The sequence below is a fragment of the Prionailurus viverrinus genome, chromosome A2 (genome assembly GCF_022837055.1).
Source record: "Prionailurus viverrinus isolate Anna chromosome A2, UM_Priviv_1.0, whole genome shotgun sequence".
Lineage (NCBI taxonomy): Eukaryota > Metazoa > Chordata > Mammalia > Carnivora > Felidae > Prionailurus > Prionailurus viverrinus.
The window spans coordinates 96,123,013-96,148,879 of record NC_062562.1 but is presented as its reverse complement, the minus strand read 5'-3'; the positions used below and the strand labels follow the sequence as shown (position 1 = coordinate 96,148,879).

The window sequence follows — 25,867 nt, the reverse complement described above, 5'->3', positions numbered from 1 at the left end:
TTTATTTGTTTGGGTCCTTTCCTTTTTCCGTTTGATCAGACCGGCCAGGGGTTTATCAATTTTGTTAATTCTGTCAAAGAACCAGCTTCTGGTTTCATTGATCTGTTCTACTGGGTTTTTTTGGGTTCGATAGCATGGATTTCTGCCCTAATCTTTACTATTTCCTGTCTTCTGCTGGTTTGGGGTTTTATCTTGCTGTTCTTTTTCCAGCTCCTTAAGGTGTAAGGTTAGGCTGTGTATCAGAGACCTTCCTTACCTCTTTAGGAAGGCCTGGATTGCTATATACTTCCCTCCTATGACCCCCTTTGCTGTGTCCTGGAGGTTGTGGGCTGTGGTGTTATCATTATCATTGGCTTCCATGTACTTTTTAATTTACCCTTTAACTTCTTGCTTAGCCCACTCATTCTTCAGTAGGATGTTCTTTCGTCTCCAAGTATTTGTTATCTTTCCAAGTTTTTTCTTGTTGTTGATTACGAGTTTCATGGTGTTGTGGTCTGAAAATATGCATGGTATGATCTCGACTTTTTTGTACTTGTTGAGGGCTGATTTGTGTCCCAGTATGTGATGTATTCTGGAGAACGTTCCATGTGCACTGAAGAAGAATGTATATTCCACTGCTTTAGGATGCAATGTTTTGACTATCTCTGTTAAGTCCATCGGGTCCAGGGTGTCATTCAAAGCCATTGTTTCCTTGTTGAGTTTGTGTTTAGATGATCTGTCCATTGTTGTCAGTGGGGTGTTGAAGTCCCCTACTATTATGGTATTGTTATCAATGAGTTTCTTTATGTTTGTGGCTAATTGATTTATCTATTTGGGTGCTTTCACATTTGGAGCATACATGTTTACAATTGTCAGGTCTTCTTGGTGGGTAGACCCCTTAATTATGATATAATGCCCTTTTTCATCTCTTGTTACAGTCTTTATTTTAAAGTCTAGATTGTCTGATATAAGTATGGCTACTCTAGCTTTCTTTTGGTGACCGTTAGCATGATAGAGGGTTCTCCATCCCCTTACTTTCAGTCTGAAGGTGTCGTTAGGTCTAAAGTGGGTCTCTTGTAAACAGCACATATAGATGGATCTCGTTTTCTTATCCATTCTGTTACCCTATGTCTTTTGATTGGAGCATTTAGTCCTTTGACGTTTAGAGTGAGTACTGAAAGATATGAATTTATTGCCATTATGTTTCTTGTAGAGTTGGAGTGTCTGGTGGTGTTCTCTGGTCCTTTCTAGGACCTTTGTAGTTTTTGGTCTCTCTCTCTCTCTCTTTTCTCTTCGACTTTTATCCCCTCAGAAACTCCCCCTAAAAATTTCTTGCAGGGCTGATTTAGTGGTCCCAAGATCCTCTAATATTTGTGTGGGAAACTTTTAATCTCGCCCTCCATTTTGAATGACAGCCTTGCTGGATAAAGAATTCTTGGCTGCATATTTTTCAGATTCAGCACATTGAATATATATCCTGCCACTCCTTTCTGGCCTGCCAAGTTTCTGTGGCTAGGTCTGCTGCAGACCTACCTGATCTGTCTTCCCTTGTAGGTTAAGGACTTTTTTCCCCCTTGCTGCTTTCATGATCCTTTCCTTGCTTGAGTATTTTGTGAATTTGACTATGATATGCCTTGCTGATGGTTGGTGTTTGTTGAATCTTACAGGAGTCCTCTGGGCTTCCTGGATTTTGTGTCTGTGTCTTTCCCCAGGTTAGGGAAGTTTTCTGCTGTGATTTGCTCATGTAACCCTTCTACCCCTCTTTCTCTCTCTTCATCTTCTGGGACCCCCTATGATTCTGATGTTGTTCCTATTTAATGAGTCACTGATCTCTAATACTTAAATCATGCGCTTTTGCCTTAGTCTCCCTCTTTTTTTCTGCTTCATTATTCTCCATAAGTTTGTCCTCTGTATCACTGATGCGCTGTTCTGCTTCATCCATCCTTGCTGCCGTGGCATCCACTCGAGATTTCAGCTCAGTTATGGCATTTTTTATTTCATCCTGACTAGCTTTTCCTTCTTTTATCTCCACGGAAAGGGATTCTAATCTATTTTTGACCCCAGCTGGTATTCTTATTATTGTGATTGTAAATTCTGGTTCAGACTTCTTGCTTGTATCTGTGTTGAGTAAGTCCCTGGCTGTTGTTTCTTCCTGCTCCTACTTTTGGGGTGAATTCCTTTGTTTTGTCATTTTGAAGGAAGAAAAGGAATTAATAAGGTAAAAAAAAACAGTGAAATTAAAAAATAAGAAATGACACACACACACACACGCACATGCACACACATATCAAATAAATGATGCTAGATCATTGGTGTGTTTTGGTCTGGTTATTGAAAGGAGGTTGAAAGATAGAGAAAAGGAGGGGGGAGGGAGGAAAACGTTTGAAATTTTGAGAAAATGAATACAATGAAATAAAATGAAATGATGGAAGTAAAATAAAATTTGAAAAATGTACAAAAACCCAAAAAATATAGTAGAAAAAATATTTTAATAAGGATTGAAAATGAAAATAATTTTTTTCCCTTTCTGTATTGAAGAAAAAGAAAAGAAACAGAAAAGAAAATAAAGAAAATTGAATAGATGGGCCAGCAAACAGACTGAAATACGATTGACATTACATCATTTTCCCCTAGAAGTCAAACTGTGAAGCACTTCATAGTCCGTAAAGTAAGCAGGCAGAGAGATTTGTGGTGTTCCTGAAGAGTGTGGTTGGCCCAGTTGGGTGGGGTTAGTGCAACAGCTCCGTTCCCCACTAGATGGCACTGCTTAGCTTGCTGGGGTATATTGTTGTGGCGCTTGTAGGTGTGTATGCGCATGCGCGGGAGGGGTGACAATGGCCTCACACAGGTATCCAGTCTCTAGAATTGGAACTCTCTGCTCTCCCTGATCCGCAATCGTGTACCCGTCCTTTGTCTCTGGCTTCTCCACTTTACCACTTTCTCTCCAGCTGCTTTTTGGGGGGGGGGGGGGGGGGAGTAGTTTTCCTGTCTCTGTCCTGTCTCCACATGCAAAAACAGCTCCCTGCCCTCTGCGGCTTCTCCCTCCCCCAGTTCACCTCTCTGCACCACGTACCTGCTGAGTTCTGTGGTTCAGGTTGTGCAGATTGTTGTGTTAATCCTCAGATCAGTTTTCTAGGTGTGCAGGATGGTTTAGTGTTGATCTGGCTGTATTTCATGGACGCGAGATGCAAAGAAAACTTCCATGCTGTTCCACCATCTTTGCTCCTGTCCCTGAGTATTATAGTTTTGATGTTGGAAGGGATGCGTGCCACTTCTAAGTAATAGTTTTTAGCTATTTTTGACTTTGTGTATAAGTTTTCGAATATATCATCTATAGCTTAAAGCACTATTTCCTGGGATTTGGTACGAGTTTCTGCCGAGCAATTGAACCAAGTGCAGGCCTTACTGTGTACTGAGACCCCCCCACTAAGCCATTGCCTTTTTTTCAGGTTGAAGTAATATATCAAAGTATTTCCTGAAGGGGTACCTACTAATTTATTCATGTAAAATTGAGATATTTACTTCCTTGGTTACTTGGTTACTTCCTTACTTCCAAGCTAGCTGTACTCTCAATTATACCTCTTCTAACATAATTTCTATTTGACTTGCAGGGCCTGTTTGGCCTGTGTTAATTTTCTAATTCCAGCTAACTCACTTCAAATTGGAGAGGTCATCCCAATGAGTCACAAGGCCTCCATGGGTCAGGCATTCAGTTTCAACTAGGGCCTAGCAGCAGGTTGATAGGTGAATTTCTTTAAAATGGTTGTACTTAGTGGCTGCATCAGGCAGGTGGCAATGTTGTGCTGGGAAATGGTCTGCATACTTTCACAGGAGTGATCTTCCTTTCTCCTGCTGGGGTTTCTTTTATTGTTTCTGTTGGACCACTGGAGAGGAGACAGCTGGGCTAACCAGGGAGCAATTTACATGCCCCACTGTTACTTCTCTGGGTATGGCAGTCCTCGAATGGGAGAAATCCCAGTGACAATTATGAGACAGGTAATCGTAAGCATTAACCCATCAACTCCACATTTGGATTTGGAACCTGCAACATTACACTGAATCACCCATAAGGCCCCACTCATAAGGGAAGTCCTCCCTTCTCTGCTGTGGAGCTTGTGCAAACAGTGTAAAATATGTGTGAGTTGGGAGCTATAGCAGGTGGCATATGGGTGCAGGATCCTGCTATCCCCCTACCAAGAGAGTGGGAAACCTGAGGAGGTGGGAGAGGCTAACCTGTGGGGAAGAAACTGAACTGTTGGCTTTTTTCTCCTTTAGCCCCTCACTCCAGGGTCAGTGCTCCAACTAGCTCTCCCATGGCAGTGGTGATGCCTGTCAGCATACAGAGAGAACCAGGGCCCAGAGGCTCCTTTCTTTTCCACGTGCCACAATGTGTTTTACCCACATTGTGAGGGCCGCCTGCTCTACACTCTCAGGCAAGGCTTTGCATACACTTTTGCAGTTGAACAGTGTCATGACTGCTTGCAGCCCAACCAAACGAACCTTTAAAGTTTTTGGTCTACCTAAAGCTCTCAATCAAAAAGCAAATTTCTTATTGCTGACAGCATTTATTTTATGTTTGGGGGCTCCTTGACTCAGGAACTACAGCAATATAACCTTTCAGATAGGGTCACAGGAATTGCTGATTGCTTGTCATGAAAATGTTCCTTCCTCTGCCTGCCTGCAGGAATCACCAGCCATCAAGGTACCATTTGGGCAGCTTGTTTAATCCTAGCTTTTATGGTTAAGTCTTTAAACATTAGGTTAACTTCTGTTCAGTAGTAAGTAGGACAGAGGGAAGCCTTTCTCCCTCACCCCCCGTCACCTGGGTGAGAGCATTCACTACCAGGTAGATTCTGGTGAGTCTTAGATTCCCAAATCTGGCCCATGGTTCCTCTTCCAGAAAAATCATGTTTCTGTCAGCATTCCATCCCCATAGCCAAAATTGCCAGGTCTGGGATTTGATTTTACCCTATCAGTAAGAACCAGTCACAGTATCATGGCTGCTGACAGAAGACACAAGACTCCTGGGTCAGAGGTCAAGGATTTTATTTAGCATTCTTAACACAGCCTGCAGAATGAACATTAGCATGTTTGTTGCAGTTCCCATTGTCCCTAGATCCACACGGGCAATGCACTGGGCCCGGAGAGATGTCAAGCATGCAATTGAGAAACACAGGGTGAGGAATCCACTTTTACAGCAGGCCTGCTCCCTGTCCTCAAGGTTACTAACTACATACATCCTGAGAAATACCCAGGCAAAACTGTTGTCAGCCCTGTGGTCTTGGCCCACCCAGCAAAGTGTGTAGGTGCAGAAGAGGTGCAACAGAACTGGACAGTCTTGTCTGACAGCTTTTCCAATATTGTGTTTTGTTTGTTCTTTCGTGTATTTCTCTTTCATCCTCTCTGTAAGTGGACGCCCTGTGCAGGCTAGGCCCTTGGGCAATAGCTGGCTACAAAATGATGTGTAGCCTAATCAAGAATGTTTTCAAATTATAGTTTCAAAAACTGAAGAAGGATAAGTCCTTTAAAAGTGTGCCCACCACTCAGTATGTCAGCCACCTGTCAGTCCTAAGTGGGACATAGAGCTAAAGAAAACTTTTCTGGTCCATCTCTCTTTAAGAATTAGGACTACTGCCAGTTTCTAAAATAAGGACAGTCACATAATAGTCTGGAAACGGCCACTTGCATTTTTCTAGAAAGAAATCTATTCTGGTGAGAGGGTGATGACTGACAAGGCAGTAATATACCGTTGCTAAGGAGAAGACCCAATAATTATGCTGATGGTCCAAGGCTGACATAATATAACTCAGCCCAAGTGTAGAGCATGTGACAATTTTTTTTCTTAGAGTTTTTATTTCAGCCTTAAAAAGACTCCCAAAATTTGTTATTTAGATTCCAAGATTTTACTCTTCAGAGATATACTAACTGTAACTGTTTTAAAATTACAAAGCGAACTTCAGTTAAGTCTCAGCTTTTAATTCATGACAGGTAATAAGCAACAACATTTGAGAACTAAAAGGAGAAAATGAGATCGGTGGCTGCAATAAACAACATCTGAAGAATCATTCAGTAGATGGACATTAGTGATTAAGCTTCAGAGTCACACGATGAAAAACATAAATACATGACTAAGTAGTTATCCCTGGCAGACCCCACAAAGCCTGAAGTTCAGATGCAAAGGGCTGTTTTGGTAACTTAGAGGAGATAGAATAATACAATGATGGTGTTTCTATTCATTTGGCATAAACTCTTTTTCCTGTCCTAAGCAGTTTCACAAAACACCTTAAAATTCTATCTTTTCCTGTGTGTTTCTATTAGAGATTTCAAGGAAAAATCCTAACACTTTTCTCCTGAAAGTGATGAAAATAAAAGCACTGAAGTCACAATGTTTTAACACATTGTCATGCAGTGTTTCAGAGTTTATCTTTGGGGTATAAAATAGTGGGCTAGTGTAAAAAATATTATGCACTAATTAGTTACATGTAAGAACCAAATTAATCCCATTTTTTTGGAGAGAATTTCATTTGAAGAAAATCAGCTTCCTGACTTGGTTAAAACAAAGTCTATAATGTAATGAGACAAAAGTGAAGTAGTTTAAGTAATAAATGTTTAATCAAAGAATTTTACATATTAACAGCATTCATTTGGCCAAACATCTACACGTTTGTAGAATCCTACTGTATATAAAGTGGGAATGTATCAAGTATAGACTATGAAAGTGCAAATAACAAGTCAAGGTTAGAGTAATTTTTTTTTTTTACATTATAAAATTAACTTGTTTACAAAATAGGCTTTGCCAAACTTTATTTCTGAACTGTAAAGTCAATGACTGTGTTGTTTTTAAAATATGTACCAAGGAAATACAAATTGAATAATGATCATTTTTCATGCTCAGGAGATAGCACAGAAACAAAGGGTACTGCACAAGGCGCAAGGAACCAGAACCCATCACATACACTATCTTCACACAGAGCACTCTTTCTCACCTTATTGCAGCTTCGCAAGACGCCTCAATGTGATACAAAGACTCTTTCTATTGAAAAGTTACAACTCGGTCTAAAAACTGATTGGTGTTGATATTTTTAATCCAAAATAAATTTGTAAAAAAATCCTTTAATGGACTGTTTCAGTTGAATATACAGTAATACACTGTAGACAAAGTCAATATTTTCCCCAACTAATTTACTGGGGATTGATATCACTGTTTCTGAAGACCGGGGAAATAAAAGCTAATGTGGACCTTTGATATCCATGGCCTAGGAGCGATTCACACACAGTTTATTCTAAGGGAACCCGGGGAATATTAAGTACTCTAATAGAGTGTCCTAGCCATATGAATTCCAAGTACAAGAGTTTCAGAAACAGGTTTTGGAGGAAAAAAAAAATAAAAACCGTAATCACAACTCACATGTATATCCATACTAATGTTAACCTTTTACCCAGCCCAGGACTTGCCTGTACAAACTCAGTACTGAAATTTTGGTATCTGTAGATTTCTGGTAAGAATCTGGCAAAACATTAAATGGAGTGTTGCATATCTATTTTGTTTATGTTACGCTAGTTTTGATAATATGTAAGTAAAACAGCCATTCCAAGTTTACTCTAGTTTTAATTACACACTGTATCACTGTATCTTAATTACAACTAAGACCAGTATTTTCTTCACAGTAAGACACTGATAACTAGGAAGTTGATTTTTTTTCAACACTAAACAGTAATCACACAGCAAATGAGTATTGTGCAATAGAACAAACACATGTCAGCATTTGCTATTTAGGCAAACAAACCGATTGAACATTTAGTAGTTATATTTACTGTAAAGGCAAGGCCATGGGTGGTTTTATGGAGGTCTTTGCAATTCATAGCATAGTTACTTCAGAAGAGACACTGAAATTTCAATTACTCACTTATTTAACTGGCAACTATCCATTTAGTTAGGCAAAGGCACGGTAACATGTTGCGCAGGATGTTTTATTGAAATTTTTTAATAATTGTGGGATTTACTATAACTCATGAAACTCCACTTTTTTTCTATTTTATAAAACACCATTAAAAGTAATTGCACCCATTAGTAATTAGAATGCACTGTAAAAGTGTGAAAACAAAGAACTATGATTGCACTTCCAATAAAGTGTCTCTTAAAATACAGCACCGCTGTTGCTAATCAACTGTATTTTAATATTAAAATAAACTGTTTTTAACAGCAGCATTAGGTTTAGTTAACTTAAGCTACAGGCTACATTTATTTAAATGCAGTCTCCATGGCAACAAAAGCCCATTATATTCCGGTACCAAGTGGCACCTTTAACTCCCGAGAAGGCTGAGACTACTCTGGAGCCCTCTAGGACACTGCACACCTAAACGCCTTGTTAGTGCACGAGTCAGTTTGGCACAAGTGGACTGGAAATAGACATGAAAAGAAATCTTTGATTCATGTGACTATTAAAACTACACTGTGGTAGACGTAGCACTAAAGAGATGCCTTGGATACCTCAATTCACACCGCTCAGACAAAAAGGAATAAAGTTATAGAAGAGCACAAAGAGATTGAGGAACAACATGTTATTAGATCTGTCCAAAATAACTTCTAAAATGAAGAAAACTTTTTTCTTTAAAACAGGAAAAAACCACCCAAGGATTAGGGAGTAAGCCTTTAATTTAAACATTCAATTTAAGTATCGCTGACTTTAGGCTAAACAGAGGACTGCATTTTCTCACAATGTGGAATCTAGCCTATTTATTCCATTTGTGTTTCTCTTACTCTTCTTTTTTGTCAGCACAAAGGGGAAAAGCTATCCAATTAAATACAAAAGAAATTCCCTCTAAGGTAATAATCAGAAATGAAGCTACCATTCAAGGGAACTCCTTCGTATTCAATACTAATGTCAGTGGTTTATAATTGAGTTGGAATTAAGTGGATCAAGTCTCTACAAAGCATACTCCACTAGAATACCATCTGTACCTGTGATTCGTTTAGAGCCCAGAGGTGTGCAGTTCACACTAAATGTACTTGTTCAAGCCAGTCACTTGAGGTCTGAGGTGTTTGGCTTGAAGCATCTGAACCATCCCCATTGTTGGCTGCCTCATTACTACTAATGCCAGCTTGAGATGCTGCTTCCCCAGCCAGAATATTTTCTTCCAAAGGATTTTCTTCTTCTATTTGGGTTCCTCTACCTTCACTGACCACGGCATCTTCAAACACTGAATCTTCTGGTGGCACCAGCTCCACATCCCTCTTACCTTCTGATTCATCTTTGACACAGGGGAGCTGGGGATCTGCACTGATTTCTGTAACTGCTGGAGGAATCAGGGCGATACTCTGAGGATTCATGTCATGAAACCAAGCCATGATGTTGCCAAGAAGATTGTCATTGATGTTGGCATCCTGGCCAGCTGAGTCAGGGTCACTGGATGAGGGATAGAATTCACTTCTCGCCTCACTGAGAGGGTGTGAACTCAGAGTGTCAGTTGAAAATGGGTCACTCTCTGCTCCTAATCTCATGAGGCTGTCACCAAGTTCCAACAGCTCAGAGCTGCTCAGTGCAGCCCGAGGGCTATCTGTGTTCCTGGGGACTGAGTCTAGTCTGGAAGGTAAAGAGGTGCCTATCGCTCCTAAGGATGCTTCATTATTGAGGAAGTCTCTATTTTCCTCATCAATGGCCAGCCCGGATTCTTGCAATGACAATTGTATTGCAAGAAGTATATTGGGATCATCTTCATCCAAGGAACTCAGAGCCTGAGGCAACAGAAAGTTAAATCACTTTAAAATTTAAAAGGAAAAATTATTTAACCTAATGAAGTTTACCAACTATTCTTTCACCAGATAAATACTACCTCTATTTATACAGAATTATTGCTTTATCTACTCAAATCTTAATTTTTTCCTTGTCCATGCTAGCTAAAGAGAAAAAAAATTCCTTAAGATAACTGACATTTAGGAATCTTTTCCTGTAGTACATCTCTGAAACAAAGATTTTTAATGAAAGGAAGAAAAAGAGCAATAAAGTAAAAATAGGAAGTCAGGCTAAACAGAGAAAGAGCAAAAACAGGAACAATGAGGCTGCCCACAAAGGCTACCTGAAGAGAGTCCTGATTTTCAGAGCGACTGGCAGGGGTGTAGTCACGCAGGGAAGAGCTGTGCAGCACGCTCATAGATGCGGAACTTACCACAGAGGCACCCGGCCTGCGGCCACTGCCACCATCTGGGATGTCTGTTTCAAAGCAAGTGGAACCAGAGACAATCCAGTCATACAAGACTTCACACATGTTTTTTGCACTTATTTTTTTAATTTTTATGTTAGCAAGCAGGGGAGAGGGGCAGAGGGACAGAGAGGGAGAATCTTAAGCAGATTCCACACTCAGCGCAGAGCCCAATGCGGGGCTCAATCCCACAACCATGGGATCATGAGCCAAAATCAAGAGTCGGAAGCTTGGGGTGCCTGGGTGGCTCAGTAGATTCAATGTCCAACTCTTGATCTCTGCTCAGATCATGATCTCACAATTTGTGGGTTTGAGCCCCATGGTGGTGGGCTCTGTGCTGACAGGGTGCAGCCTGCTTCAGATTCTGTGTCTTCCCCTCTCTGCGCCTACCAGGTGCATGCCCATGTGCTGTCTCTCTCAAAATATATAAATAAGCTTTAAAAAAAAAAAAAAAAAGTCAGATGCTCAGTGGACTGAGCCATCCTGGCACCCCGACACATCTTTTTATTTCAGTCAATAATTTCTCTTTCAGTGCCGGTGAAAACCTGTGTTCACATGTTCACTTAATCTTTCAGAGATTCTCCTCCCTATATGTCTCATCAAAATATATCTAATATTACCACTTCAAACACGATTGCTCTTTACGTTTTTGTTTGCATTACATATGGTTCTATTCATAAATGCAAGTGCTACCACCACTCTTTTTTTCTTAAGCAATAACAAATAAAGGTATTTTAGTTTTCAAAGTTCTTAAAACTAAAGAATTTTGGAATTACAATAGCCTGAAGAACAAATCTTTAGGTTCATTGATCCTGATTTATTAAATATGATCTGCTGACATAAGAATTTGAAGATTTTCCATTAAGAATTTAACATTTAAAAGTTGACAATCAAAATAATTGATTTCTAGAGGCGCCTGGGTGGCTCAGTCGGTTAAGTGTCTGACTTTGGTTCAGGTCATGATCTCACAGTTTATGAGTTCAAGCCCTGCATAGGGCTCTGTGCTGACAGCTCAGAGCCTGGAGCCTGCCTCGGATTCTGTGTCTCCCTCTCTCTCCCTGCCCCGCCCCTGCTCACATACTCCTTCTCTCTCTCTCTCTCTCTCTCAAAAATAAACATTAAAAAATAAATTTTAAATGATTTATTTCAGAAATTTTCTTTTAAAGAATGTTAATGGGAGAAGTGAAGCTAAGAGGAAAATATTCCATGAACACAGTAACAGTGATCAACAGGTACAATTTATTGAGTGCTCTCTAGGTGTTACTAGTGCTTAATTAAGGGTGTTATACACATTATCTCATTTAATGCTCACAATGAGCCCACAATGTGGCACTGTTTTTATTGCTTCTTAGAATGAGGAGACTAAATCTTAGAGAGGTTAAGTCAACTTGACTGAAGTCTTACACTGATACATAGAGATGGGGTCATGAACGCAGGTTCCAGCTAACTCCACAGCCCATGTTTTTTTTTTTTTTTTTAATGTTTATTTATTTTTGAAAGAGACAGTGAGTGAGCAAGTGCAAGTGGGAGAGGGGCAAAGAGAGAGGGAGACACAGAATCTGAAACAGGCTTCAGGCTCTGAGCTGTCAGTACAGAGCCCAATGCGGTACACAAACCCACGAGTTGTAAGATCATGATCTGAGCCAAAGTCGGATGCTTAACCAACTGAGCCACCCAGACGCCACTCCACCGCCCATGTTCTTAACCTCTCTGGTTTTATGTATCCTGTGACATTCAAAGCATCTGCATATTGATTATATATCTACACTACAAACTATTTCACAAACATTTAAATTTGCCAGTTTTAAGAATAAATTCAAGAGAACTAAAAAGACTAAAAACCGAGCCAACTTAAGAGCTTACCTAAAGTGCTTTCACTTGGCTCATCAGGGTCTGGAGGGTTACTGAGCAGACTGTGCACATCTCCTCGACGGCGTTGTTGTCTGTGCCTCCTCCGATACTGAAATTCAGCATATTCCTGCATAAACCAAAGGTTATAAAATACAGAAGAGCATGCAATTTTTTTAATGCAAATAAAACACACACTTTTTTTCCAGGAAAAAAAAATGTGTGATTTTATATACATATAAAGTCACTTGGCATTAACGAAAGAAACTTCAGGTTTTGCCATGCCAAGGAAACAAAGGTAAAATGGAAAAAGAAAAATTTTAAATAGTCATTACAACTGCCTGGATAAATTGGGAATACTTGCAAGCTCCAATGCCAGGGCAGAACTGAGCCTTTTTCATATGCCTGGGTCTTGTTACATAATGTTTAACACCATAACGATTTTGCTAATATACGTTAGGCTTTTATTAATATAAGCTAGGCTCTTGGAGGTCTGGTTTTTAAAAAGTGACTGTGATATATGCAACAGAAAGGGGAAAAAAAAGAGTGTACACTACCAATTGCTTATCAGACTATGAGATTTTGTATTCCTTGGGACTACAACATATCATACAAGTTAAATGATTAAAAGAAAAATGTGAAATTAGCTTTAAAATAAGATGTTGGCTTCCTTCCTATATTAGTTAATATGTGGGGCTATCTACAACACAGGCAGAGAGCATATGGGAAGGATGAAGGTATGGGTGGAGGCAGAACCTGGGACCACCTGCTACTACCTGGGTATACACATACTTTTCCAGGTTTTAGTGATGGAAGAGATTAGAAGACAGGCCAGTCAGTGTGCATGACACTAGCACAGATAGGCTGATTTTGAGAATCATTATAGAATCTTTCAGTGATAAACACAAATATACTCAGGTTTATGATCATCCTGGTTACCCTAGGATATTCAATATGTTTATGTTGTGAAAGTACTAGAATAAAAACAAAGACAAGTTTTTACATCATAAATAATACTTTCACACCACACTACTCTGGTTAAGTTTATTTAAACTCCATTTATGTAAACAAGCAGTTGGAGTCCAATATGAAATGGGAGGCATCCTACCAGGTTAGAAACCAAGAAAGATCCTACAGGTTCTCAGAGGGATTATTTAGGTTCTTTAAAATTTACTGCTGAGCTGTGGTATGAGTTCTTCCTTTGCTGGAGGCCCATGATCCCAAACTGGATAACTATTATGTGTCATCATGGTTCACTAGACCTCTGAGGAACACTGCATTTCTTAGCCAAAGATGGCATGAAAATTTTATTTCAGTTCAAGGTTTATATTTAAGGACAATTTGCTTCCTTTGTACACTTGAATACAGTACAAAAAGTTATTCTGAATTAATAGTAAACTATTAGTTTGGTTACTATTACTATTACTAACCACATAATACACATATTTCCAATTTAAGAAAACTAAAATTTGGGTTAAAAACAACCATAAAAGAGGGGTGCCTGGGTGGCTCAGTCGGTTAAGCATCGACTTCGGCTCAGGTCATGATCTCACAGTTCGTGGGTTGGAGCCCCGTGTCAGACTCTGTGCTGTCAGCTCAGAGCCCGGAGCCTGCTTCAGATTCTGTGTGTCCCTCTCTCTCAAAAATAAATAAAACATGAAAAAAATTTTTTTAAAAACAACCATAAAAGAAACTTGTTATAATTACTCTGATGGTAAACCCAACAGCATTCTCTCATGATGCAATAGGCTTAAAAAAACTGATCTCATAAAATTAAACCTATCTGAAAATTTCTAAGAATTCCTAGATTTTTATGTAAGCATATGAAAAAGCTTTAGTTGTGGTACTCCAAAAGGTTGAAGAGTGTTAAGGTTACAGACAAGACTGAGAAATTTTAAGATTTATAGGAGAAAAAGCTGCTAGGAGGTTTTTGTTGAGCACTAATTTATTGAGCACCAAATTTATCAGTGACTTAAAGAGATGCTTTAATCCTTCTAGAACTTCCATGGGGTAGATGCTGTCATCCATATTTTACAGATGAGAAATTAAGGAAGAATGGGGAGCCTAAAGTGTAATAAGTTCCAGAGCTAGACCTTGAATTCAGGTGTCCCTCAGACTTTAACACTATGCTCTTTCCTCTGGGCTCCACTGCCTTTAAAGTGGTACAAAATACTTATGATTGTCACTGACTCAATTTAATTAAAAAAGGAGAAAGATGGAATTAACTTGACTGAAAAAATATAAATTCAACCTAAAAGTCTATTGAAGTTTGGTAACACTAATTTTTTTTTTCCAAAGTATATATGAAGGCAAAGAGTTAATTTTTAAAGATATTATTTTGGCAGTTACTCGATAGTCAGAATTTTAGAGTTTCACACTGTAGAGTAATTCTTTAGACTTGCAATAAGGTTTACATAAAAGCTTGGTGTTTCAATGTGTCAAAGACTTTAAAGAAAAATAAAAGTAGTTAAAAAATTCTTATAAAACTTATGAACACATAAAAATAAATTTAAGAAGGAAATGTTACTTATACTTTCATAATTCTCAATCTCTGGAGAACAAGAGCTCGATAATTTTATTCATAAATATTCACATGTGAGGTAGCAAGCTTTCCTGTTTTTTACAAAATGAATCTGTGTCAGTCACATTAGTAGGTCCTCAATATTCAAGGACAAATATTTAGGATTCCTAAAGTTACTGTCAGAGATAGAAGCTACAAGAGATGTGTACATGACTATGAGTACACTGGTAAAGGTTTTATTTTTGCTCAAATAAAGCTAAATTGTTTTCTACCTTGAAATACTGAAATCTTTAGTACTCTTTTTTTCATAACTGAAGCTTGTTTTTCATGCTTTTAGGTAGAAATTTTCCATAACATCCTCAAAGTTGTAATAGAATAATAAGCATAGCATAGAAAAAGGTTCATAATTTATTTTATAACAGTTTCAGTAATATATTAAAGTCTTTATGCAATTTAAGTGAATTAAAAATTTTCCATATCAGAGCTCAAAGCACAAATTGTTTTCTCAAGTCAGTATTTTCTTAGATATATCTACCAATACAACAGGCCACAAGGTGATTGCAAGTATCCTCAGTAGCTGAAAAGACAAAGTATCTGTTTTAAATAATCCACAGTCATTTCTAGATAATTTCATTCTCCTTCAGTTGAAGACAACAAATGGGCTATAAATTATAAAGTTTCACTGTTTGTCCTGCTCCCTTCTAAGAACTAAGTTAAAAGGTTATTGTAACATAAACACCAGATAGCATACTGTTTTAGAGAATAAGGAAGGAGAGACAGAAGTAGAGATAACTGCTAAAACCATTTAAAATCAGACTCAACAGGAACAGTGGCAATTTAAATCTCAGAAAATAGCAATGTGATTAAGATTTTCACTCTAATTTGTGGGAATTGCTACTTGTAGTGTTAGTATTTTAGACTGCATTTTATTTATTTACTTTTAAAGATTTTATTTTTAGGCAATATCTACACTCAACGCAGGGCTTGAACTCATGACCCCGAGACCAAGAACTAATAAAGTTCTTGGTGACTGAGCCAGTCAGGCACCCCCTAGACTATTTGTATCTTAAAATCTATCAATAACAACTAAAAAAAAACAAAACAAAACAAAAACCAAAAAAAATCAAGACAAAAAAAACCAAGAAGAGGGTGAAAATCTTAAAGAGCAGAAAGCAATTAAGCAAAGCATTTTTTCTGCATAAACATTATTAATGTCAAGTTTCCACCTTAGAAACTGATTTATAAATCAATTCAATCAGGTTGCTGCAGTAACTTAAAAAAATAGACTGTGCAGGTTTTTCATAGATTCAGACTGAAACAAGATTATGACAAAAAATGCATTTCTAATAAATAAAATTTATACTCATTAACCAATTTGAAAATACACTCCAAAATATATGCTATATGTTAGCCTTAATTGTGACTGTTCAGTAATTACAAATAATAAAAAGGGGGATGCATTTAACAATGTGATGATAATCCAATACCACAAATGGCTAAATGCAGGCTCTGCTGAGGCATTTTTATTATATAAGAAAGAGAAAACATTGCCAACGATCTCAGTAGGATTTAGAATAGATAAGGGTGGAAATGCAAGCAAGATATCACTAAGGAAAAATATAATTAAAAAACGAAACAAAACCCCCGCAAAACAATTACCTCAGGTGATGCAAATCCTAAATATTCCCAATCCCATGTTCCACCAGCAAAGCTACAAAGAAATTGGACATACCATTTGATTTATTATCAGCACTACAAAGTATGAACAATCAGACCCTTGCCCATTGAACATTATTTTTAATTCCTCTGCTTGCAACTTGCTTAACCAAAGTACACCAACTACTGAATATAATTAAAATTATCTTTCAATTATTTCTTTCAAATTCTAATTGTGTAAAATAGTATAAAAATAAAAATCATCATGTTATAACAGTATTTTATGATTCCTTCTATTTTTATGTGTTTATGTAAAAATAGGTCAAAGGAATTTCTAATGAGTATAATTGTTATGAATAAGAAAACATGCTTTAATTTATAGTGGCAGAAATAGTGTAAGTATCTGAAACAACCAAAACTCAGCTGTTCTTTATCGGATGAATATGAATCACTTAAATTATTAATATGAGATTTCTAATTTCTTTATAAGCTCTTACATAAAAATATAAATATAATAAGTTGGCAAGGCTTTCACCTTTGACACTGTAAGGTGTTTATGACTATCATATCACTACATACATTACATATTTGAAGTGATGCATTAGAATACTCTGAATTATGAGTTCAATGAAATGTGAAATTATCCTAATTTATTCCAAGAAACTACACAATGACAAAAAAATGAAAAAAAAACAGAAATAGCTCTGTGGGTGAAAATCACCAAAAAGAAGTTAACATGCTTTTATCAGCTATCCATATTTAAGTATAAGTAACTTCCAGGAATATAAACCCTAGTTAGATAAAAAATAAACCTGGTGGCATTTGTGGCTGGGGCTAGGATAATTTCCACAGTGTGCAACTTTTTTACCTGCGCCTTGGAGCTTCTGGTGAGTCTGCAGGAGCAACTCCCCGAGCCACAGATGCCAGGAATTCTTGTCTCTTCTGCTGTACAAGGCATGCTGCCTTGATGATCTTGTGGCGGGGTGTACGAAGGTAAGGCCTATTGACTTTTTGGGCAAGGTCTTCAGTGACCATTTCTAGGTCTGTCTATGGTTAAGAGAGAAAAAAGAAGGATTATAGGCCAAGTACATTAGTCAATTGCAAATCCATGGTCTATCTGGTTTCTCAGTTAAATCTAACTCTTTTGAAGTCAGAAATTAATCCAAATTATAAAATAACTTCCTATTTGACACATACTTCTTTTTTACAAATTTCACAAAAATAGCACTCATTTGATAGACATTTATAACAATGTAGAAATGGTATGGATTACAAAGACATAGTATACCAGCTGTCTACAGGAAATTTATCATTTGTCTATGTGAAAAAAAAAGAGTAAATTTCAAGGCACTACACATGCAAACACATGACTGCGTAGTGTAGATGTAGACCAAATGTAAATGCTGAAGGAATCTGAGGCAAGGCAAGACCCCTGTGATCTGGGGTTAGGTCTGAAAGGCTTCATGGAGAAAATTAATATTAAGCTTTTAAAAGAAATGTAGGATATACGTTAGTAGAGAGCAGTTCAAAGGGGTGACATGAAAATTGTAGCAAGAGAAGAAAGTGTGGTGGATTAAAAAAAAAGAATGTACAATGAAGTTGGTTAGCCACAGTGATGTCACTTGGCTTAGGTGTTTTTGTTTTTAAATGCTGTAACTTTTTCAATTGGACTTTTTAGTCCAATTTAATATAAATATAAACTGATTTATTTATTATTTTAAATTATTTAATTTAATATAAATATAAACCGATTTAATATAAACTGGTAAATAGCAACTTTCCCATCTAGTATGTAATATGGTTTCATCTTTGAAGATACAATTTCTAATTACATAATCAGAATTAGGCCATATTTCAACATCAGCCAGTGTAAAACAAACAAATAAATGTGGTAGGAAATGTTTGCTCAGTCAATAGCTCAGAATTGACTCAGATCTTACAGTGGCAAATTTAAATATAAAAAAATTTCAGTTTATTACTGGTTAACTTTTCCTTTATTTAAAAACCATTCTAAAAATGAAAACAAAATTGTTTACTGGTCACACCCAAATAAGATAAAACTTAGTTATGTGGTTGAAAAAGGACAAAATCTGTTTTTTTTTATAATAACTGCATTTAAATTTAATTTTAAAAAGATATCTTACTTGCATGAGTTCAAAAATTTCTTTCTTTGTGCTTTTAGGTTCTAAGAAAAATCCATATGGATAAGAACACTTGAGAATGCGTCGAGTTTTTAAGAGCACATGAACTGCATCTTCAATGAAAGTGGTATCTGGACAGCCTCCTTCAGCTATAAAGTAAATCAGGCACAGTGAAAAAAAACTGTTTTGCAAATATGCTGTTATACTATTAAATGACTGAGTTTTCTTAAAAAAACACTCACAACAAAGGATCTCTGGGAAGAAACTGAAGTAGCTGTATGATAATAATAATTTGGACGACTAAAAACCTACACAAAACATTCATGTGTGGCTTATATACATTTATAAATGAAGCACACACTGCAGCTACTTAGGAGCACTAATGGCAATCATGAAGGAATGTGTACACCAAGTCTGGATTCTGTTCTTACCCTGTTGGTTAAACAAATCTAGCTTTAGGTCAACTGCTCTTCACTATGTTTTTCAGGTTATCTTTACTGAAACTTTGCCGATTAAGAGATAGGGGCACCTGGGTGGTTAAGTCAGTTCAGCGTCCGACTTCTGTTCAGGTCATGATCTCACAGTTCACGAGTTCGAGCCCTGTGTTGGGCTCTGTGCAGACAACTCAGAGCCTGGAACCTGATTTGGGTTCTGTGTCTCTCTCTCTCTTTGCCCCTCTCCCGCTCATACTCTGTCTCTGTCTCTCTCAGAAATAAATAAAACATTAAAAAATTAAAAAAGAGTTAAAAACAAAGGCGGGTGGTGTCTGGCTGGCTCAATCCGAACAGCATAAGACTCTTGATCTTGGGGTCATGAGTTTGAACCCCACATTAGGTGTACAGATTACTAATACAAATAAACTAAAAAAAAAAAAAAAAAAAGGAATTAAATGCCCTGGTAAGTTGTTTGCTAGGAAAAAAAAAATAGCCTAATTATGATTATGCTTCTGCAAAAAAAACATTGTAAGAAAAAGATATTATGGAGGGACAACTAGAAAACTAATGCTAGTAAATAAAATATATCAAGGAGAGAAAGAAAGGGAGGAAGACTGAGGAAAACAGGAGATGAAACTGCCTTAATACTGAGACTATTCCTTTTCCAAGTATCATTATAACATTCTAGCTTTCTCCTCTAACTGCAAATAAAGGGAAACTAAGCAGTAGAATCTAGATTCATAAGTACTTTTGAAAATAAGATTATTCTTCATGCTCGTGGAAAGAAATTACATGTGTACGTACACACACTGATATATACAGACTATTCCAAAATACCTACCCTGTAAGAGGGATCTGAACTAAGATGTAAAAAAGGAAAAACAAAACAAACACCATCCCCCACTATGACATGTGTGAGAAGTATGTGAAGGTTTGTTTCTTAAACCTTTCCAATTCTTACATCATTTAATGTATCTTATTATGTTGTCTAGAACCACCAGAAGGTTCAATATAAGCAGTAATTCACACCTACAGATATTTACTAAATGTTTGCTATGTGTCAGGCATTGTTGTAAGTATTAGGGACAGCCTGAAAGAGACAAAAATCCTTGTTTGAAGAAATGTAGAATGTGTGAGGGTTTTGTCCTTTCAATTTTCACTGTGGACAGTACCTCAAGAGTTTGATAATGGCAATATAGTTACATCATTACCAAAGTCTAAAAACTAGGAATTAACAAGGAGACAAAGCTGCTATTGATACTTTTTCTCCTACTCTAATTTATTTAATTTATGCTTACTATCTTAATTAGGGAATTACCCTCATGAAAAGGGGCTTTTTATAAACTAGAGCAAATACAATTACAATTGCATTTTTAGGCTGAAAACCTTTTATATATAAGTTATGATTATTTTAAAAATGTGACTTTTTAAAACAAATATGGTAGAACCTATGCTCTGTGTGGTCATTGTGAGATATTATATTTTAATGATGCAAACAATTCTTAATCCAATTTAGGAATTTTTTTGGATTTCCATCTTAGGATCTGTAAGTCAGCCCTATCACGTCTTTGCTTTTAGACTCCGATGTGCATTATTTATCAGTGAGATGATTTCTCCCAAAATTGTACTTGACTTCCATCCCATTAGGCACTCTGCTAAATTTTCTCAAGAAACTTTGGGACTTCAGTCACACTACAGTTGGGGGGGGGGGGCATGTGAATCTTGCTCTTTTGACTATATCGGGGATGCTTTTTAGGCCCTTTTAGGGCCCATCCACTGTTTCTGATATTGTAGAACATTAGCAGTGGCGCAGAGGAAGCAAAACTATGATGTATGTTTATCTGCTAATAGCACAGACTACATTAAGAGAAGCATATGAGGTAGTCTGGGTATGAAATCTAATTACAGGGGACTCAGCTGCTGAGATGCACTCTGGGCTTCAGAGAACTCTAAGCAGTACCAGAATGAGCTAATGGAGATCATGTTTTCCTTGAAGGGCCTTAACGTCCTACCAATTAAGTGACTTAAGCATGGAAAAGGCTATTTTATATTAATTATCACACATACCACTTATAACTTACTTTCTTTGAGAGCTCTACTCAATTGCTCCATCTTTTCTTTGGCTGTTTTAAGAAGGCGTTGTTCTAACTAAAGGAATAGAAATACATAATTTATATAATTTTATTTATTTACAACAGTATAATTCAGAGCATTTGAAATGATTTGGGACATACCTGATAGCTATGCTCATGGTTTTTAAATCTTGTATAATAGTGCATAAATCTGTCAAGTTCCTGAAATCGTTTGTGTTTTTTCTCAGCCTAGGAAACAAAAGTCCATAAATGACTTTTATAAATAAAATACTAGCTATTAAGATTTTGTCACTTAAATTTGTCACTTTTGTCACTTAAAATTTTTATTAGTAATAGGTAATTGTGCATACCGATTTGCTGATTATTTTATTGAGAGAAAAAAAAAAACAAACAGTACATTTTTAAGGCTACCAGAACAAAGTCTTGCATTTGTATTCTCTGTGATAAACCATTGAATCTATGATCCCAGAATGTAAGGCAAAGATGCCTCTCGAGACCTTCATTTATCAGATCTTCGATGTTTTACTACGTTGCTTGTTGCTATGGGCTGAATTGTCTCCCCCCCAAAATTCATGTTGAAGCCTTAACCCCCAATGTGACTGACTGGATTTGAAGACAGGGCCTATGTATGAGGTGATCATTAGGGTGGGGCTTTAATCCAGTAGAATTAGTGCTCTAATAAGAAAAGAAAGAGACACCAGAGGTTTCTCTCTCTCCATACCACGTGAGGACATAGCAGAAAGAGAGCCAGCCCTCTGCAAGCCAGGAAGAGAGTCAACTACCAGAAATCGAATTGGCAGGAATCTTGATCTAGGCTCCAGAACTGTGAGAAATACCTTTCTGTTATTTAAGCCACTCACTTTATGGTATTTTGTTATGGCAGCCAAGCAAAGAGATTTATTATATGCTATAACATAATACTGTATTGTTGACATTATGCTAAAACTGTTAAGTCATTACAGAGACAGGGATATCTGAGACTTATCTCTACCAATATAAAAAAAAAAAAGGAATATTAAAAAAAAAAGCTCTCAAGTTGATAGACCTATTGTGTTTAAATTAAAGGCTACTATAAAGGCCTCATTATAACAAAGATAGGAAAAGAAGAAATGCAAAATACTTGCAATGGTATTAAGTGGCTTAGCCAGAGGCCTTAATTTAAACAGTTGTTTACCTCCACAGTCATTTCCTTGGATTGCTCCTCCACATGTTGAATGACTTCATAGCGAGTACATCTGTAATAACCTCCTGTGGAAGAACTATGTTTTTTCCATTCTTCTAGGCAAATCCAGCAAAAGTCATACTTGCACTTCAAAAGAAAACATATATGCAAACATCAACCTGTGTTAAGATGCAAATTGTTTCTGATTTCTAGTCAACCACTTTGTAGAGATTAAACAATTCTGCCTCTGTGACCAGGAATAAATCTTCATAAAGACATGCCATCTTTTTCAATGTGTCCTCTGGGAACCTCATCTGCACTATGAAAGATGTGGGGGTAGTTCAAAATTACTGTTGATGAGGATAAATGAAAAAGTAAATCATAATATTATGAAGTAGTATCAAGGAATCTTTAAAAATAACAATAGGAGGGGTGCCTGGGTGGGTCAGTAGGTTAAGTGTCTGACTTTGGCTCAGGTCATGAACTCGCTTTCATGAGTTCGAGCCCCACGTCGGGTTCTGTGCTGACAGATCAGAGCCTGGAGCCTGCTTCGGATTCTGTGTCTCCTTCTCTCTCTCACCCTCCCCTGCTTGTGCGTGCTCTCTCTCTCAAAAATAAAGATTTTAAAAAATTAAAAAAATATATCAATAGGATATTCTTTCCCAGTGATAAAGACAGATACAATATTTAATATTTGATTTTTCCAGTGCATGGTAGTCTTACTTTGGTCTCTGAAGCTTCACCAGTCTTCATCAGAAGTTGTTCTGATGACTTTGACAAATTGGTTTTGAAACCAGAAACAAGTTTGAAAGGTTTCTAAGTAGGAGGACTGATATAAAACCTGTTTCTCATTTTTAAGAAAATTTCACTTTCTTAATTACCAAAATTAGCAGATAATGCCAAAAATATGAGAATCCCAGTATGAAAATACATCCTTTTTAAATGCTTACAGATTGGGGGTCAGAAAGATCTTCTCATTTTAAGTATGTTTTCTTCTGGCACTTTTTTTTTTTTAAACAGTTAAATATTGGAGCTGTTCAGAATTTATCTGGGTATACTGTATACAGTATGGATTCAACTTTCTTTTCCACACAGCTACCCAGTTATTTCAATTCTATTTACTGAACAGTTCATGTTTCTCCACTGATTGGAGATCCTCCTTTATGTAATATATACTAAATTCCCACATATCTGTGTCTATTTTCTGGGCTTTCTATTATGTTTCTAGATTAATCTCTAGATTCATGTTCCACCACCATGATGTTTTAATTACTGAGCTTTTACAACAGGCTTAGTATCTGACAAGGCTAGTTCCTCCTTAATGTTATTTTTCAGAGCTCTCCTAGCTGTTCTTGCTTTGTTTCTCCATGTGAACTTTTGAATTAGCTTATCTAGATACAGAAACAAAACCTGCTGGTATTTTTGTTTGGAATTTTTCTATCCAACAACCTTTCCAATTATCATCTTTTGTGTCCTACACAAAAGGGGGTCTTAAGGTTTTCTTCATATAAGTTTTGTGTATTTCGTAAGTTTCTTTCTAGATAAATGAGGTTTTCCTTTTTAGTTTATATTCTATTTGGATGTTTTTGGTACACATGAAGGTTATTGCTTTCTGCATATTAATTTTCTACTCTAATTTACTGAATTTTGTTAGTAGTTTTAAAATTGATTCTTGTGGGTTTTCTGCAATCTGCAAAAAAATTTTTTTTATCACTTCATTTCTAATTTTTACATCTCTGATTTCTTCCTATTGTCTAAATATGTTGACTGGTATCACCAGTCCAAGTTAATACTATTTGAACAACTCCTTATCTTGTTCTTGATTTTAGTGAGAGTACCTCTAGTATTTCCCATTAAATATCATGCTAACTTTTGGACTGAAGTAGATTTATTTTTATCACACTAAGGAAGAGTCCATCTATACCTATTTCTTTGAGTGTCTTAATAAAGAATGGTTGTTGATTTTTTTTGTTAAATGCCCTTTTGGCACCTATAGAACATATATATGATTTTTCTCTTTGGATCTACTAATAAGACAAGGTATAGCAATTGCTCTTAAAAAGCAATAGCTTAAAAAAATTTTCTTTTGGATGTTTATTTATTTTTGAAGGAGAGAAAGACAGAGCTTGAGGGGAGGGGCAGAGAGAGAGGGAGACACAGAATCAGAAGCAGGCTCCAGGCTCCAAGCTGTCAGTACAGAGCCCGAGGTGGGTCTCAAACCCGTAAACCATGACCTGAGCCGGAGTTGGAGGCACAACCAACTGAGCCACCCAGGTGCCCATCATTTTATTTTTTAATGTTTATTTTTGAGAGAGAGAAACAAAGTACGAGTGGGGGAGGGGCAGAGAGAGGGAGACACAGAATTGAAGCAGGCTCCAGGCTCTGAGCTGTCAGCACAGAGCCTGACATGGGGCTGGAACTCACCCACCGTGAGATCATGACCCGAGCCGAGGTCAGACGCTTAACTAACTGGGCCACCCAGGCACCCCCAGCAATAGCTTTTTAAATACCGAACCATCCTTGTATTCTGGAAATACACCCCATGTGGTCAATTACTTCTTTTTTTATAAAACAAAATTTTCTAATTGAGATATAGTTAACAATTATATTAATGTTTTCTGCTGGATTATATTTGCTAAGATTCCCCCCCTCTAATATCTTATTTAGGATTTATGCATTATTGTTCATAAGTAAGACTGATCTATAACTTTCTTTTAATATTTATAATCTTGTCAAGTGTTGATATCAAGGTTCTCACTTTATAGTAATTTGAAAGTTTTCATTTTTTAAAAATGTTTATTTTTGAGAAAGAGAGAGACAGAGTGTGAGTGGGGAAGGGGCAGAGAGAGAGAGGGAGCCACAGAATCTGAAGCAGGCTCCAGGCTCCAGCTGTAAGCACAGAGCGCGACAGAGGGCTGGAACCCACTAACAGTGAGATCCTGTGCGACCTCAGCCAAAGTCAGATGCTTAACTGAGCCACCCAGGCGCCCCTCAATTTTTTTTTTTTTTAAACAACTCCCAGAAATAGTTTAAGTCACAATAGAATTGCCTGTTCTTTAAAGGTTTGATAAAATTCTATTGTGAAACTGTTAGGGCCTATTGCTTTAAAGGGGGGAGATTGCTGAAAAACTTTCTGTCTTCTATGGAAATAAGTTTGTTTGGGTATTTCTTCTAGGATCAATTTTAATAAATTATACTTTCTTAGAAAATCAATCCATTCCACTCCAGGGCGCCTGGGTTGCTCAGTTGGTTAAGTGTCCGACTTTGGCTCAGGTCATGATCTTGCAGTTTGTGAGGTCAAGGCCCACATTGGGCTCTGTGCTGACAGCTCATACCCTGAAGCCTGCTTCCGATTCTGTGTCTCCCTCTCTCTATGACCCTGCTCTGCTCACACTGTCTTTCAAAAGTAAAAATAAACATTAAAAAAAAAATCAAAAAAAAAAAAATCAATCCATCCAAATTCAAGTTTTCTTTATTTATTGATTAGTCCCCTTAATTCTTATACCATGTTTTTGAACTCCCTTATCTTCATTTTTTTCTTATGTAAGCTTAATGGTTTATCTTAAACAAAATATTTTTTGGATTTATTAGTTGTATTGTTTTTCAGTTTTTAAGTCACTGATTTCTGCTTAAAAAAAATCCTCCTGGTAGTCTCCAAGTTTATTGTTTTTCTAATTTTTAAAGTCATATGCTTAAATCATTCCTTATTTTGTATTGCTTTAATAAGGCTAGGGGACATTTCTGAGCAGTGCTTTAGATATAGGTACTCAGGTTCTGATAAAGTAATATTTTCATTATCCTAGTTTTCTATATATGCTTTAATTCCCACTTTT

The 25,867-nt window shown here is 36.9% G+C and overlaps 1 protein-coding gene across 7 annotated transcripts in view; it reads right to left on the bottom strand.

The window, feature by feature from the left end:
- Nucleotides 1–233: 233 nt before the first annotated feature.
- ANKIB1 (ankyrin repeat and IBR domain containing 1) overlaps nucleotides 234–25,867 on the bottom strand; it is a 153,697-nt gene continuing 128,063 nt past the window's right edge. Inside the window, exons 12-22 of one of the 7 annotated variants that reach the window (XR_007146392.1) lie at nucleotides 22,047–22,181; nucleotides 21,014–21,100; nucleotides 20,861–20,927; nucleotides 18,349–18,494; nucleotides 17,073–17,251; nucleotides 16,208–16,259; nucleotides 12,043–12,157; nucleotides 10,057–10,190; nucleotides 7,195–9,715; nucleotides 5,327–5,328; nucleotides 234–247 (exon numbers count right to left, since the gene is read on the bottom strand). Coding sequence is in view for 2 of the 7 variants with exons in the window: in XM_047830686.1 (XP_047686642.1) it covers nucleotides 8,975–9,715; nucleotides 10,057–10,190; nucleotides 12,043–12,157; nucleotides 16,208–16,259; nucleotides 17,073–17,251; nucleotides 18,349–18,494; nucleotides 20,861–20,927; nucleotides 21,014–21,100; nucleotides 22,047–22,181 (1,656 nt within the window). In the remaining 5 variants the exon portion in view is untranslated. The other 6 variants (XR_007146393.1, XR_007146394.1, XR_007146398.1 and 3 more) reach the window with 6 other exon arrangements.